Consider the following 13,237-nt stretch of genomic DNA (forward strand, 5'->3'; position numbering starts at 1 on the left):
CATACGCATTTCCGCACGTACCTTCTCACGCATTTCCACACGTACCATCTCCTCCGACGTCTTCTCTCATTTCTGCCTTTCAGTTTTAGTAATTTCACTAAAATGAACTGTTTTTTCACCCCAATAAGCTCCAACTCCAACATGATCCACTCTCTTTCAGTCGCTATTGCTTGTAGTAACCTAGCCGCGAGGAATCTAAACACAGTGGAACATTAAAACCCTCCGCCGCCTCCTAGCGTTTCGGAGCAGTACTGCAGAGCAACCAATACCTGAACGCAGAAGTATAAATGCTCACAACGGCGTCGCCTACGTGCGAAGCCAACGCCGTACACTACGGCGTACCCTCGACGCAGAAGTATAAATTGGCCTTTAGTTAGAAGTGTGTTGAAACTGGCGGTTAAGGTAAGGGGTGGGACTTTTCCTAACATGTTCAAAGCAGTTGACCAATCACAACACACTTGTCCAGCTGACCAATCAGAGCACAGTGTGCTTTTCAGAATGAGGGGCTTTATAGAGACAGGAACTAAACCGAGCTTTACTGACAGACTGGGAAGAGTGGAGCTAAAACAAATAAGTAAAAGAAAATAATGAAAACCTATCCTAGTAGAGCCCAAAAACTAAGTTTCACATTTTTGAAAATATATTGATATGCCCTACAAAATTGATTATACTGCCCAACCCTACTTTTGTGTCATGTTTGAAAATCTATCGCAAACCAGAAATTGCTCAACAAAACATTAAATAAATTGTCAGAACTATGCATCCACAGCAAATGCTCTTCAGTATGTTGGTTCCCAAGTCCCTCTTGAGGATGCTAATTTTCCATTAGCATAGCCAGTTTGGCCTGAATTGGAAGCAGATGCTCCTGCGAGGCCGATCCCACTGCTTCCTCCCTTTTGTTGTGTCTGTTTGAGGAAACCATACGACCTTGGCTCAAACAATATGACGAGAAACCAAGGCCAGAAGTGGTGCTAAATGTATACAAGCACGGGAAGAGCGTGTACTAAGTTTATTAGATGTACGCCTACTTGTTCTGTTTGGACTAAATGTAGTTTATGTAGTAGCCAAAGCACTTTGTCTTTGTGCATTAATAAACTGTTTATTTATGGTGATGAATAAGTGTTGGAGAGGCGTAGTGTCTCCCATGCCCCTATGAGCAATGGACAGTTGCAAATCAGCAGACATATATTTATCAACATGACTTTTCTCGTAATTTTTTATAAACCGTTCTTAAAGATACATTTTTTTTTCTTATAAACTTTTGTCCAATGGAAAGGTTTCAAGAACCCTAAAAGTGAGTTGTGTGAGCTGTGCTTTATACACCGCCCAGCCAAAAAAATAAAACAAAAGTGACTGTTTGGATTTAAACAGGCAAATGCTTAAAGGAGTAGTTTACTTTAAAAAAAAAAAAAAAAAAAAAAACTTTTATCAACTTTTACTAATAATTTACTTGCCCCCATGTCATCCAAGTTGTCAATGTCTTTCTTTCTTCAGTTGAAAAGAAATGACGGTTTTTGATGAAAACATTCCAGGATTTTTCTCCATATAATGGACTTAAATGGGAACCAAACGGTTCAAAGTCCAAAAGAGAGCTTCAGTGCAGACTGTTCAAACTGTTTGAATTCGTTTATCAAAATGAACGAATCTTTTTTCAAGTCATTTGGTTGATTCAACGAACAAAATGAACAAATTGACTCGGAAAAAGATTTGTACATTTTGATGAAAGAGTTTGAACAGGAGAGTCACAAACGCACATCACAGAACATTTGAGCTTATAAAACTTAAACTTTGTTATTTATTTATTAAATGAGCGATCGTTTCGCTTGATAAGACCCTTATTCATCGTCTAGAATCATTTAAAGCCCCTTGAACAGTTTGCACTGAAACTCCCATTTGGACTTTGAACCGTTTGGTTCCCATTGAAGTCCATTATATGGAGAAAAATCCGGGAATGTTTTCATCAAAAACCTTAATTTCTTTTCGACTGAAGAAAGAAAGACGTGGACATCTTGGATGACATGGGGGTGAGTAAATTATCAGCAAATGTTTTTTTAAAGTGAACTACTCCTTTAAGAGTCTATGACTGGATCATTATTGCAGTGATTATTATGTTTCTAGCATGTTTGGCCACCGTTCTTCTAACCCTAATTGGTGGAGTGTGTAGCTTTTCATTTCTTAAACAACCATGAAGGAAGTGGTGGTGTCAAAATTCGTGACTTCTGTACTGACCCGTTACAGAAATTCAAAAAATGTGGTGATGCCATCATTTCCTTATAGCATTTTGAGCACTGATGAACGGATTCTTAAACACTTCTGATTGGCCAATGCGCTCAACATATCTGTGATTGGCTGATTAACGCTTCAAGAACATGTTTTCTTCACTGAGCGTTTACACAGATAAACACGATCTACTAGAGATCTGTTGATTATCTCCTGCTTTCAAACACTTCCGTGTGTATCGGTGTAAGCGCTCGGTGAAGAGCCTCAAAAAATTCTACATGTTTTTGAAAATTGTGAAATTGCAGGCGCGGCTCAAAATGGCGGTTATTTCTAGCGTAGCATATTTTAAACCAATCGGTTAACCGGTTTCAACCGGCTAATGAGGCTCAGTGGTCGGTCAAGAAAATGTTTAGTTTTCGCCATCCCTAGTGAGAATGAGCGTCCGAAGTGTGTTAAGGGTTTTCTGTTAGAACAGTGTCGTGTAAGCGTACCCTAAGCTAATTCATGATCTTTGCAAAGGAAGTGAATCGATCAAAACTAACTTTATTCTAGAGCTTCTGTAAAGCCAAAACAATCTCTGTTACTTTAATCTCCCATTATTACTGTAAAGCTGCTTTGAAACAATCTACAGTGGTGTGAATAAGTGTTGTCACCCATGCTAAAGTTGCCTAAAAAGAGGAATAAAAAATCATCTTTTGGATATTGATCTTAATGCCTTAATTAGAAAAATGAGGAAAAGTCCAACCTTTAAGGACACCAATTTTCTTTGTGAATGAATAATGTATCATAAATAAATAAATGTTTTTCCTTAAAATACAGGGTGCAAAAGTCATGTTAAATTCCCATAGAGTCAGGCAGATTTTTATTTTTAAAAGCCAGTTATTTCATGGATCCAGGATAATATCCATCCTGATAAAGGTCCCTTGGCCTTTGGAATCAAAATATCCCCACATCATCACACACCATTTACTTCAGTTGGCCTAATAGCTGGTTTGATTTGCATTGAAAGATGATCTTATGGAAAGTACCCCATGCCAATCTCTAGGTGTGGTGGAACGTGTGTGATGATGTGGGGATATTTTAATTCCAAAGGCCAAGGGAACTTTATCAGGATGCATATTATCCTGGATCCATGAAATAACTGGCTTTTAAAAATAAAAATCTGTCTCTATGGGAATTTAACATAGGGGTGCCCTGACTTATGCACCCTGTATTTTAAGGAAAAACATTTATTTATTTATGATACATTATTCATTCACAAAGAAAATTGGTGTTATTAAAGGTTGGAGTTTTCCTCATTTTTCTAATTAAGGCATTAAGATCAATATCCAAAAGATGATTTTTTTTATTCCTCTTTTTAGGCAACTTTAGCATGGGTGCCAAAACGTATTCACACCACTGTATATAGTTAAAAGCGCTATATAAATGAAGGCGACTTGTCTTGACTAAAGGGAGGATCCATTTGCTTTTTTGGCGACTCCACCCAGACTGGAGCGGAGAAGCTTGTGCTTCACCCAGGTTTACCTTAGGCAGACACAAATCCGCTCAGAGGTGAGACTGGCCTACGCTGGCTTCCTTACTGTAGCGAAATGCAGGATTACTGTGGCTGGGCAGATGTCTTAACTTTAGAGGCCAGGGAGCGCTGGGTCAAGACTCGAGAGAGACCGTAGTAAAATGTCTATGGATTAATGTATATTTTGTATGATATGAAACTGTTTAGTTTTCTGGATTGAACTTGAGGGCATGTGTCATGCAGAGCAGAGACTGGAGGAACTAGTTTTGTCATGATACGCTCCGCTTGTTGGCTCTGTTTGATTTCACGACTTGTTCTTCGCAGTTTGATAGACAGCCGCCATCATTCCGTGCTGCAAGGGCGACCCCAAAATGTCTTCCAACGGGGATCTGCAAGACGTTGGGAGCTGGGACAGCTTCTGGGAGGTTAGTATCCCACGTTCTCTCTCTCACACACACACACACACACACACACACAGATCTCCCTGGCAGAGTGGGCCGCATGCTGTGGCGTCCAGCCAGAGAGTTAGAGACACTAAAGGATCCGACATTTCCAAGCGCTCTCTGAGAGCTTTCTGCACTACAATTCTTCAAGCATGCTCGGTCAGGTCCTTACTTGCCTTGGAGAAAACCAAGAGATATTAAGGGCTCTTAGATGGCAAAGTGAAAGTAGTGAAAGACAGTTTAGGTTGTTTTTTTTCCCTCCATTTTTTATCACATGGAAAAAAAAGTTGCCTTTGGCTTGTACACAGGAGGACTTCTACAGAGTATTATGTCATGACTACTTTCAATTAACTCCTCAGCAAAACTGGTTTTTGTTATATTTATTTTAACCCTGTCATTTATATGCATCACCAAATGGTAATTAGGCTTGTCACCACACCAAATTGTTATAAGTTTAACAAAATCTCACAGGTTTCATAATTCTCAATATCCCCTAGGGCTGTGAAACGATTAATCACAATTAATCACATCCAAAATAAAAGTCTGTGTTTACATAATATGTGTGTGTTGTGCGTATAATTATTTTGTGTATATATATATATATATATATATATATATATAAATGTAAGAAATGTTTGCATGTAAATACTTTATTTATATTTATACAAAATTAATATTATATATAAATATTTGATATATTAATAACACATTTTTCTTAAATATACATGCATATGTGTGTATTTTTATATATATACAAAATAATTATACACACTGCACACACACATATATTATGTAAACACAAACTTTTATTTTGGATGCGATTAATCGTGATTAATCGTTTCACAGCCCTAATATCCCCGCAATATAACTCGAGATAATTAATAAATTACTTATTAATTGTGAATTATACAACTACTATAAGCATATTCACCCTTGCCCAAATACATACATAGTAAGCTACTATGTACTATATAGCTAAATTTTAAAACTGCTTGATTGTTAGTCAAATGTAAACCATAATAAAATTGGATACATCATACTTTGCCTGCGTAAATGCACATAAATCAAACAATATTATACAGCAAATCTCGCCTGCATGATTGTTTATAGTACGCTATATCATCGCAAAATGTGAACCGCATTATCGCACAGTTCTATAAAGATGGATATATATTAACAATTTGTAGAACAATGTGTATTCTTAAAAGAGCTATATAAATGCATTTGTCATTGAGAGATGCACATGAGAAAAGTATTTGTTTATAATATAATTATGTTTTTTTGTCATAGATGGATGAAAATTAATAAAAATTCAAACATATTGGTCTATTGGCAACGTCTAAAACCATTTAAAGATATAAAGATTAGCCATGACTATTTGTTTTTGTTTTTTTAAAAATGAAATGATAATGAAGTGGGGTAAGCTGTGTCATTGGCTTAACTGATAGTGCTTCGAATGCTGCACTAATAGAAAATGTTAACATAGTTTCACTTCTAGTATTATGAATATTAATAAATGTAAATAATCTGCAGCACAATAAGACTGTTGAGATGGGATCATGCAGTAAATATTTTTCTTCTCATTTATATCCATTTATGTGTTTTGGAAATATAAATCATTAATGTCGTTCCTTATAGTTCTATAAAAATTTCACCCAAATGTGCATCAAGTTTGTGGACCACTTCTTTTCTTTTTCTTTTTTATAAAGATTTGTCATAAATATATCCTTGTTCATAAATGCTTTCTTGTTTCACTTGATAACCGAAATCAAGACCTTGTTTCTCCTTGATTTGAGTAAAAATTAAACCAGTTTAGGAGAACTGTGCCATTTTTAACTTGTGTAAATTACATGAAGTCAAATTCTAAAATCTTAAATTTAATGATTAACATTTATTAGACTGAAATGATATATTCCTAGTTGTTAATTTGACTCAGTTTGATTGTTTTTGTATGACTGTCTAACATGACTTTCGTCGGTTAGCCTGGGAACTACAAGAGGACGGTTAAGCGCATTGACGATGGCTACAAGCTATGCAACGAGCTGGTCAGCTGCTTCCAGGAGCGGGCCAAGATTGAGAAAGGCTATTCCCAGCAGCTGAGCGATTGGGCAAGGAAATGGAGGGGTATTGTGGAGAAAGGTCAGTATGCGTTAGACACATCCAGTCACATCAACACATTCTACACTGATGAACTGATAAGTGCCTCTGTCAAACATTTATAAATCTATAAGTCTGACCTTTCATTCACCGTATTAGTGCCCACCCAAAAATAGTTGCACAGTAGTTTGGGGAAAAGACGGTTTGAATGTAATATACAGGAATGCTGCCTCTGTTGGTTATGTCGTGTGTCAGTGATCCGTCAATTTGTGCGCAAACCTAGTATCTCCAAATCAGCTACTTTTCAGGAAATGGAAAAACATTTTATTTTATATATAATTAAACACTGCCTTGTCAAAGTTAGTATTGTGGTCAGACACTTACATTTGTCCATTATATTATTAACATTTTACCAAAATCAATCTCAAATAGAGTTGCAGGGTCGTGTTTTGTCCGTTATTAAAACGACTGCATCTGACGCAGTAAGTGCATCGCATTACATTGTCATCAACTTACTGGTTAAGATCGTTTGACCTCATGTTATAACCGATATAGGCTATTTAAAGTATACGCCTTATTCACGGCAGCGCCATCTTTGATTTTTAATGAGAATGAAAGCGAGGCTGTGAGGGATAGACATGCATCTCTTCAATGGGCTGTACTGTTATTTAATGTGTTTTCGGATTGTTCTGCTCATGAAACACTGGAAAAATATCTTTCCAAGAAAGTTTAGTTGACAAAAAACTCCTGACAATGTAAGCTGTGGAAAATTGTAAGTAATCTAGCCGCTTTATTCAGCTTTTTACAGCGGATGCCATTGGAAACACTGTAAGTCTATCCCTCACAGCCTCACTTTCATACCTGTCATGGCGCTGCTCTAAATAAGGTCTATTGGTTTCTCGATGACAAATGGTAGACTGAGACACACTTCTTTGCTCAGAAATTAATAAAACATTAGCCATATATTGTGTTTTGTGAGTAAAGAAAATGCTGTAGCACTTCTTTACTTACCCTTGCATTGCAAAGATGCGTGCGGCACTTCATTTACAATAGAAGTGGGTGGAGTTATGAGGTTTGATTGACAGTTTGAGGATCCAATGGAGTTACTTTATGGTTACTTTAAACAAGCTCTTTTTAATACTTTTCATTGGTTAGATATTTGCAAAAAATCCACAGACAGACGTTAAAGGTGACCAATCGTAATGATTTATGAACAAAAAAATGTAAATAACGAATTCTGGAGATTCGTGTTTTCCCGCCCGACAGCGACAATATACTGGATTTTGCAGAGTACCTACGTTTACATTTATGCATTTTATTCAAAGCGACTTATTGCATTTCAAGCTACACATTTACTTTCTCATCAGTTCTTGCTTTCCCTGGGAATCAAACCCATGACCTTGGCGTTGCAAGCACCAACGCACCACTGTGTGAGCAGGAAAGCTTTACAGATTTAAGCATTCAGGATTCAGTGTAAACAAAGCCACTGTATCTTGGATTGACCTTAAGAAAAGTCGTGGATATGAGTGGATTACCTCCCAGTGAGAGCCTTCGGCTGGACACATATTCAGTAACCAAACCATGTGACCTTAAAGGGGCAGACGCACTGACCTACAATTATAATAAGAGGCAAGATGTGTATCTAGAGAAGAATATTATACAAACTTGGGGGTGTTTTGATTTTTTTTAAGTTGGGCCAGTCAGCAGCTATATCCAGTGTAATAAGCTGAATTCTGTTTTGTCTCCTGCAGGCTCACAGTATGGGACTCTGGAAAAGGCCTGGCATGCTTTCATGAATGCGGCCGACAGACTGAGTGAGATCCATATGGAACTGAAAGAGAAACTGGTTGTTGAGGACAGTGAAAAGATTAGAAACTGGCAGAAGGACGCCTTCCACAAGCAAATGATTGGTGGATTTCGTGAGACCAAAGACGCAGACGAAGGCTTCCGTAAGGCCCAGAAACCCTGGGTCCGAAAACTGAAGGATGTGAGTCTTCTCCTTTTGCAGAATACTACGCCATTGTTATGGATTTAATCCAATAAATGATGGCAGAGAGAACTAAATATATTTAGTTTAAATCCACTTTATCTATTGCTTTCATTTAGTTCATGTTTAATATTGTAGTTAACTATTGGTAACAAATGAAATCTTATTGTAAAGTGTTCTCATTTAGGCGAATGCCAAAAATCAGCTTTTTTCTCCCATACAAGTGATTGTCAAGCTCCAAAAATGGCCAAAAACAGGGTTTCTGCAGCTCGTAAGTTTTAAATTGGCCTTAAACAAATTAAGGGATCCGAGCAGAAAGTCTTAGTCATGGAGTTAAATGTTGCATGCGTTGCAAGAAATTAATATATATATATATATATATATATATATATATTTTGTCCTGTTTTCCAATATAAATATCTAAACATCTTTAAATAAAGAGAGATTTACTTAAGGTGCAAATGAAAATGAATAGAATGATTTGTTAATGTGTTTCAAAACTTTCCTTAGAATTAAGTTGATTTTTATGAGCAGATTGGCAGATGTTTGTTCTTGACTTAATCATAAACTCATTAATTGTTATCGATTTCACATAAATCAAGACTTAAAGGTGCATTGCGCAACATTTCATGTTAAAAATACTTGTATTTCTAACCCATACATGCTTAAACAATCGCCTGATGGGCTGAACGAGCCCTTCTCCGATCACTGCGATTGCCTCTATAATCCTGTACGGTAAAATAAATAAGAGGGATTCGGGACGGATTTGAGACTGGGCGATGTCTGGCAGGTTTGTGTATTCGCCGCCATTCTCCATATCAGCGAAGACAATTCAAGCGACAAAACTTTAGTCAACTTTCGACAAAAGTAGTAGATGGATTCAAAGAGACCGGCTTGTAGTTCATTCCAAACCCCGACGCAAACTACACGTAAGACAAAGAAAATAAAACTTTCGTCTAGTGCCAGGCATCGGAATAAGACGCGAGTCGACTTCGGGAAGCTTTCAACAAACGGAGAGATCTCCGGTCGGCTCTAGGGCTCAAATGGGATGCAAAGGAATGACTTATATTGTTCATGAACGTGTTTCCATAATAATACAATCATAAGTGGATGCAGTAAACATTTCAACATGGAAACGTTTTCCACTACCCCCGTTTTCCCCCCACACACACATAAGTGTGTAATTTACTCAAACGCCTTTCCTTTCATATATTTAAAATGACTTGCTGATTTATAACTTTATCACCTCTGAAGACATCATGACTGTAAACAAAAGATTTGTGCGGTTATGAACAGCTCGTTAGAGCGTTTGCAGTTTCGCTTGTCACCAGAGGGGGCGTAGTTCTGCAAAAACTCAAAGACTTGCGCAATGCACCTTTAATGTTTTGCTATTTTGTATCTCCCGTAAATGCATTGTGATGAGAATCTTTAGACATTTGCACTGGAAAACAATACGAAAATACTGAGGAAAAACATCATTTTTGTGCAGGTCGATCAGAAGTACAGTAAACGATATTTCCGTATTCGAGCGGTTGAGAGTGATTGAAGCTACTTATAAAAAACAAAAGTGAAACGTGATAGATATCTGTTGGAAAAAGTGTTGCTTGTGTTTCTCTCTAGACATTGGTTTTAAAGTCTTAAATGTACCTTCATAAACCTGAAGAAACCCTAATGATTGGTTTGTTGTATCCCAAGTCTTCTTAATCAATATAATAGCTTAGCATGAGAAACAGACTGGAATTAAATCTGAAAACTGAAAAATCTCGACGACTGATTTGGAGCAATGTTCAAATGAACAAGTCAAGTGCTTTTCACAATATAGATTGCATCAAATCAGCTTCACAGTATCAGTCAAAACATAATAACAATGTTCGTTTCTTCAGTGGAAAAACATCCACGTTTGGTAGAGCTGATCAACGGTATTGGTTAAATGCCCAAGTCTTTATTTCAGGTCTATAATGTTTAAAGAAATCAATGTATTACACCATGTATCACAGTAATGGGTGAATAGTATGGGTGTGTAAACATTTTCTCTGCGATAGGTGGAATCTACCAAAAAAAGTTACCACCAAACCCGGAAGGAAGAGCGCACGGCATTGACCCGTGAAACTCATGCCAAGGCCGACACCACCAAATCCCAAGAGGAGGTCCGCAAGTTCACAGATCGCCTGGAGAAATGCACCCAAGAGGCAGAGAAGGTACCGTGAGAAAAAGCACAGACTCAGCCGTTTTAGTCCTTTTAGTTTTGTGAGGTTTTTCCATTAAGCTGGTAATTACTGCATGGAAAGCTCGTCAACAAGTGTCCATGTCTAGGTGGAAGGAGATGGGTGGGGAATGACAGAATTTCCATAAAATGTTGACAAGACAAGGCTTGTTTGTTGCTAGTGCCATTAGTGATGATGTCTTACTGTGGCCATGATAAATTATGGGTGTGAACAACATATTTCTGAATGTGTATTTCATTCACAAAATGACACTTTACACCTTGAGTTTTTGCTTTTTAGAGGCATTTTGCTGAGGCATTTTGCTTTGTTTTTCCATTTTTGTTGTCTGTCTTTCATGAAATTCATATTAGCACATTTGCATTTCATTTAGACGATGCTTTGATCCAATGTGATGTTCAAATCAAGAAAGTGGCGCAGCCTTCTCCTTTAGTTTCAACAACTCTCCATCAAAACCTTGTGAATATTCATTGATCCATTAGATGTATTCTGAACAGGAATTTTTTTTGGGGGGGTTGTTTTTTTCCTCAGGCTAAGGAACGCTACGAGAGAGCCCTGGACGAGCTGAATCGATGTAACCCACGTTACATGGAGGACATGGAGCAAGTGTTCGAAATCACCCAGGAGGCCGAAAAGAAGAGGTTGCGCTTTTTTAAAGAAGTTCTTCAGGACATACATCAGCACATGGACCTCTCCAACAATGATGGGTAAGTCCCTCTGCCATGCCACTGCTTCACACTCTACACAGACCCTTATCTTCTAGCTCCGCATACTTGTTAATATGCTGAATTTCCAAAATTCCAGAAACCGGGGATTCGATTAGGCGCTTTTCGAATCCTCTTATTGATTCCTGTGTGCATTTTAATGCGACTTCAAACCATTCAAGCGCAAGAAAACCAATGTGCTGTTTTTGCTATACACACATCCAAAGGTAGCGCTCCGAAAGAGGGATTAAAATGTGATTTTTCAATCATTCAAGTGCAATTCTGTGCTGCACACACATCCAAAACGAGCGCACAGAAAGCTGCCTCTCATACTGTAGTGCGTCTTTCTCTTTCGTCTTTTTGTACTTAAATGGTAACCTTGAAAATCCAGACCCAAATCCGAATGATTAAAGGAGTAGTTCACTTTAAAAAAAAAACTTTTGCTGATAATTTACTCACCCCCATGTCATCCAAGATGTCCATGTCTGCTGGCCACCAAACGGTTCAAGGTCCAAATGAGAGTTTCAGTGCAGCTTCAAAGGGCTTTAAACGACACCAGACGATGCATAAGGGTCTTATCTAGCGAAACGATCGCTTTTTAAAAAAAATAAATAAAAAAGTTTAAGTTTTATAAGCTCAAATGCCTCTCCATCAAAATGAACGAATCTTTTTCTGAGTCAATTCATTCTTTTCGTTCGTTGAATGAACCAAATGACTCGGAAAAAGATATGAACCTTTATTTCCACAACTTTCATACAATTTATGAAGTAGATATCCTATTCAGAAGTAGTAGTATGGGAAGTTTGGCATATTTTGATATGAATTCAACCTCAAAGAAACATACAAAGAACACGCGTGTGCGTTAAATATTTTTTCATTTATATTAAAAACTTTTCAGACCTTTTTTTCTAAAATAATTGAATGGGTGCAATCTTTTGAATCTTTTTCATGTTTGTCAGTATTTCAAAATAAAAGTCTAAACACGCCTTAGGAGTATGAAAATATTCTTGTTGCAAAATGATCAATTACGGCTCCTCTGTACTTTTTTGAAAATCAGTCACTAAGCTTTCAAATGATAAATAGTTTGTCAATATTACTTCAGGTCTTTTCTAGGATATTATTGTTTTAAAAATATAACGGTAAGCTTCCCACCTGTGGGACGTGACAGTTAAGTAAACTGATTATTTCCATGAAGATGATTTGAAATATCATAAAACGCAGCAAAATTTGGTATCCAACGGTTTCTAACAGCCTTGGTGCCGGAATACATGAATGACCCGGGTCAGGGACTCTTGAAGCGGAGCCGCTGAGAGACTGACGGGCACAGATGTGAGAGACATGAGAGAAATAGGGAGCTCTGACTCAAACTTTTCTCAATGTCAAGTCCTCATTTATAAGGGCCATATCAATATCCTTAGGCTCTTGAAATAGTTTCCTGTCATTTATGTCACATAGCTGAGAACTGAAATAAATGGAGAACGTTAACCATTAATAAGTGCGTATTTGTTTTTTCCGTGCTCTCTGCTATCATTTTGTTTACTTAATGAGGAATTCGGAGTATGTCGTTGACCATTAACCAGGGGCGTTTCAAAAGGGCTACAAGCTAGTGCAAGTGCTTTTTATTGTTTCTTTCATTTTGTGTTTTCGGTGTTCGCTCAATCAGCGTGGAGTTACATGTTCAGAATGGCAACAAAAACAACACCCTTCAAACCTGTCTCTGCAGTTTAGTTGAGCTGTAATTACAGGGCCGGTGCTGAGCTGTGTGTTAATCGTATAGTATAGTTTCATGTACAGGAATCTTTCTGTTTGCTTTATCCCTCCCTCATTCTTTCAATTTCCATGGTACTTATTGTTTCCTGGCAGCAGTGATTACGAAATAAACTTTGACAAAAGAACTAGATTTGAAGAAAATGTGAGCGGTGCTTGGCCAAACAAAAGTTGTCGACTGGAGTCTAGAAGTAGTTTGCAGTACCTTAAAGGATAAGTCCATCAATTTTCAACCAGCTTTCTTTCTTTATTTCCTTACTGTACGTTCTTGTCCTATTAGGGCT

General features: G+C 37.5%; 1 protein-coding gene across 4 annotated transcripts in view; it reads left to right on the forward strand.

The window, feature by feature from the left end:
• pacsin3 (protein kinase C and casein kinase substrate in neurons 3) overlaps positions 1-13,237 on the forward strand; it is a 50,733-nt gene that overhangs the window by 21,647 nt on the left and 15,849 nt on the right. For all 4 annotated transcript variants that reach the window (XM_039690845.2, XM_039690846.2, XM_089116581.1 and 1 more), the window contains 5 exons: positions 4,058-4,158; positions 6,159-6,315; positions 8,025-8,260; positions 10,303-10,458; positions 11,014-11,189. In XM_039690845.2, coding sequence (XP_039546779.1) covers positions 4,105-4,158; positions 6,159-6,315; positions 8,025-8,260; positions 10,303-10,458; positions 11,014-11,189 — 779 coding nt within the window. In that variant the 5' untranslated portion in view covers positions 4,058-4,104. The remainder of the gene's footprint in view (positions 1-4,057; positions 4,159-6,158; positions 6,316-8,024; positions 8,261-10,302; positions 10,459-11,013; positions 11,190-13,237) is intronic.

The sequence above is a fragment of the Pimephales promelas genome, chromosome 1 (genome assembly GCF_988280905.1).
Source record: "Pimephales promelas chromosome 1, fPimPro1.hap1.1, whole genome shotgun sequence".
Lineage (NCBI taxonomy): Eukaryota > Metazoa > Chordata > Actinopteri > Cypriniformes > Leuciscidae > Pimephales > Pimephales promelas.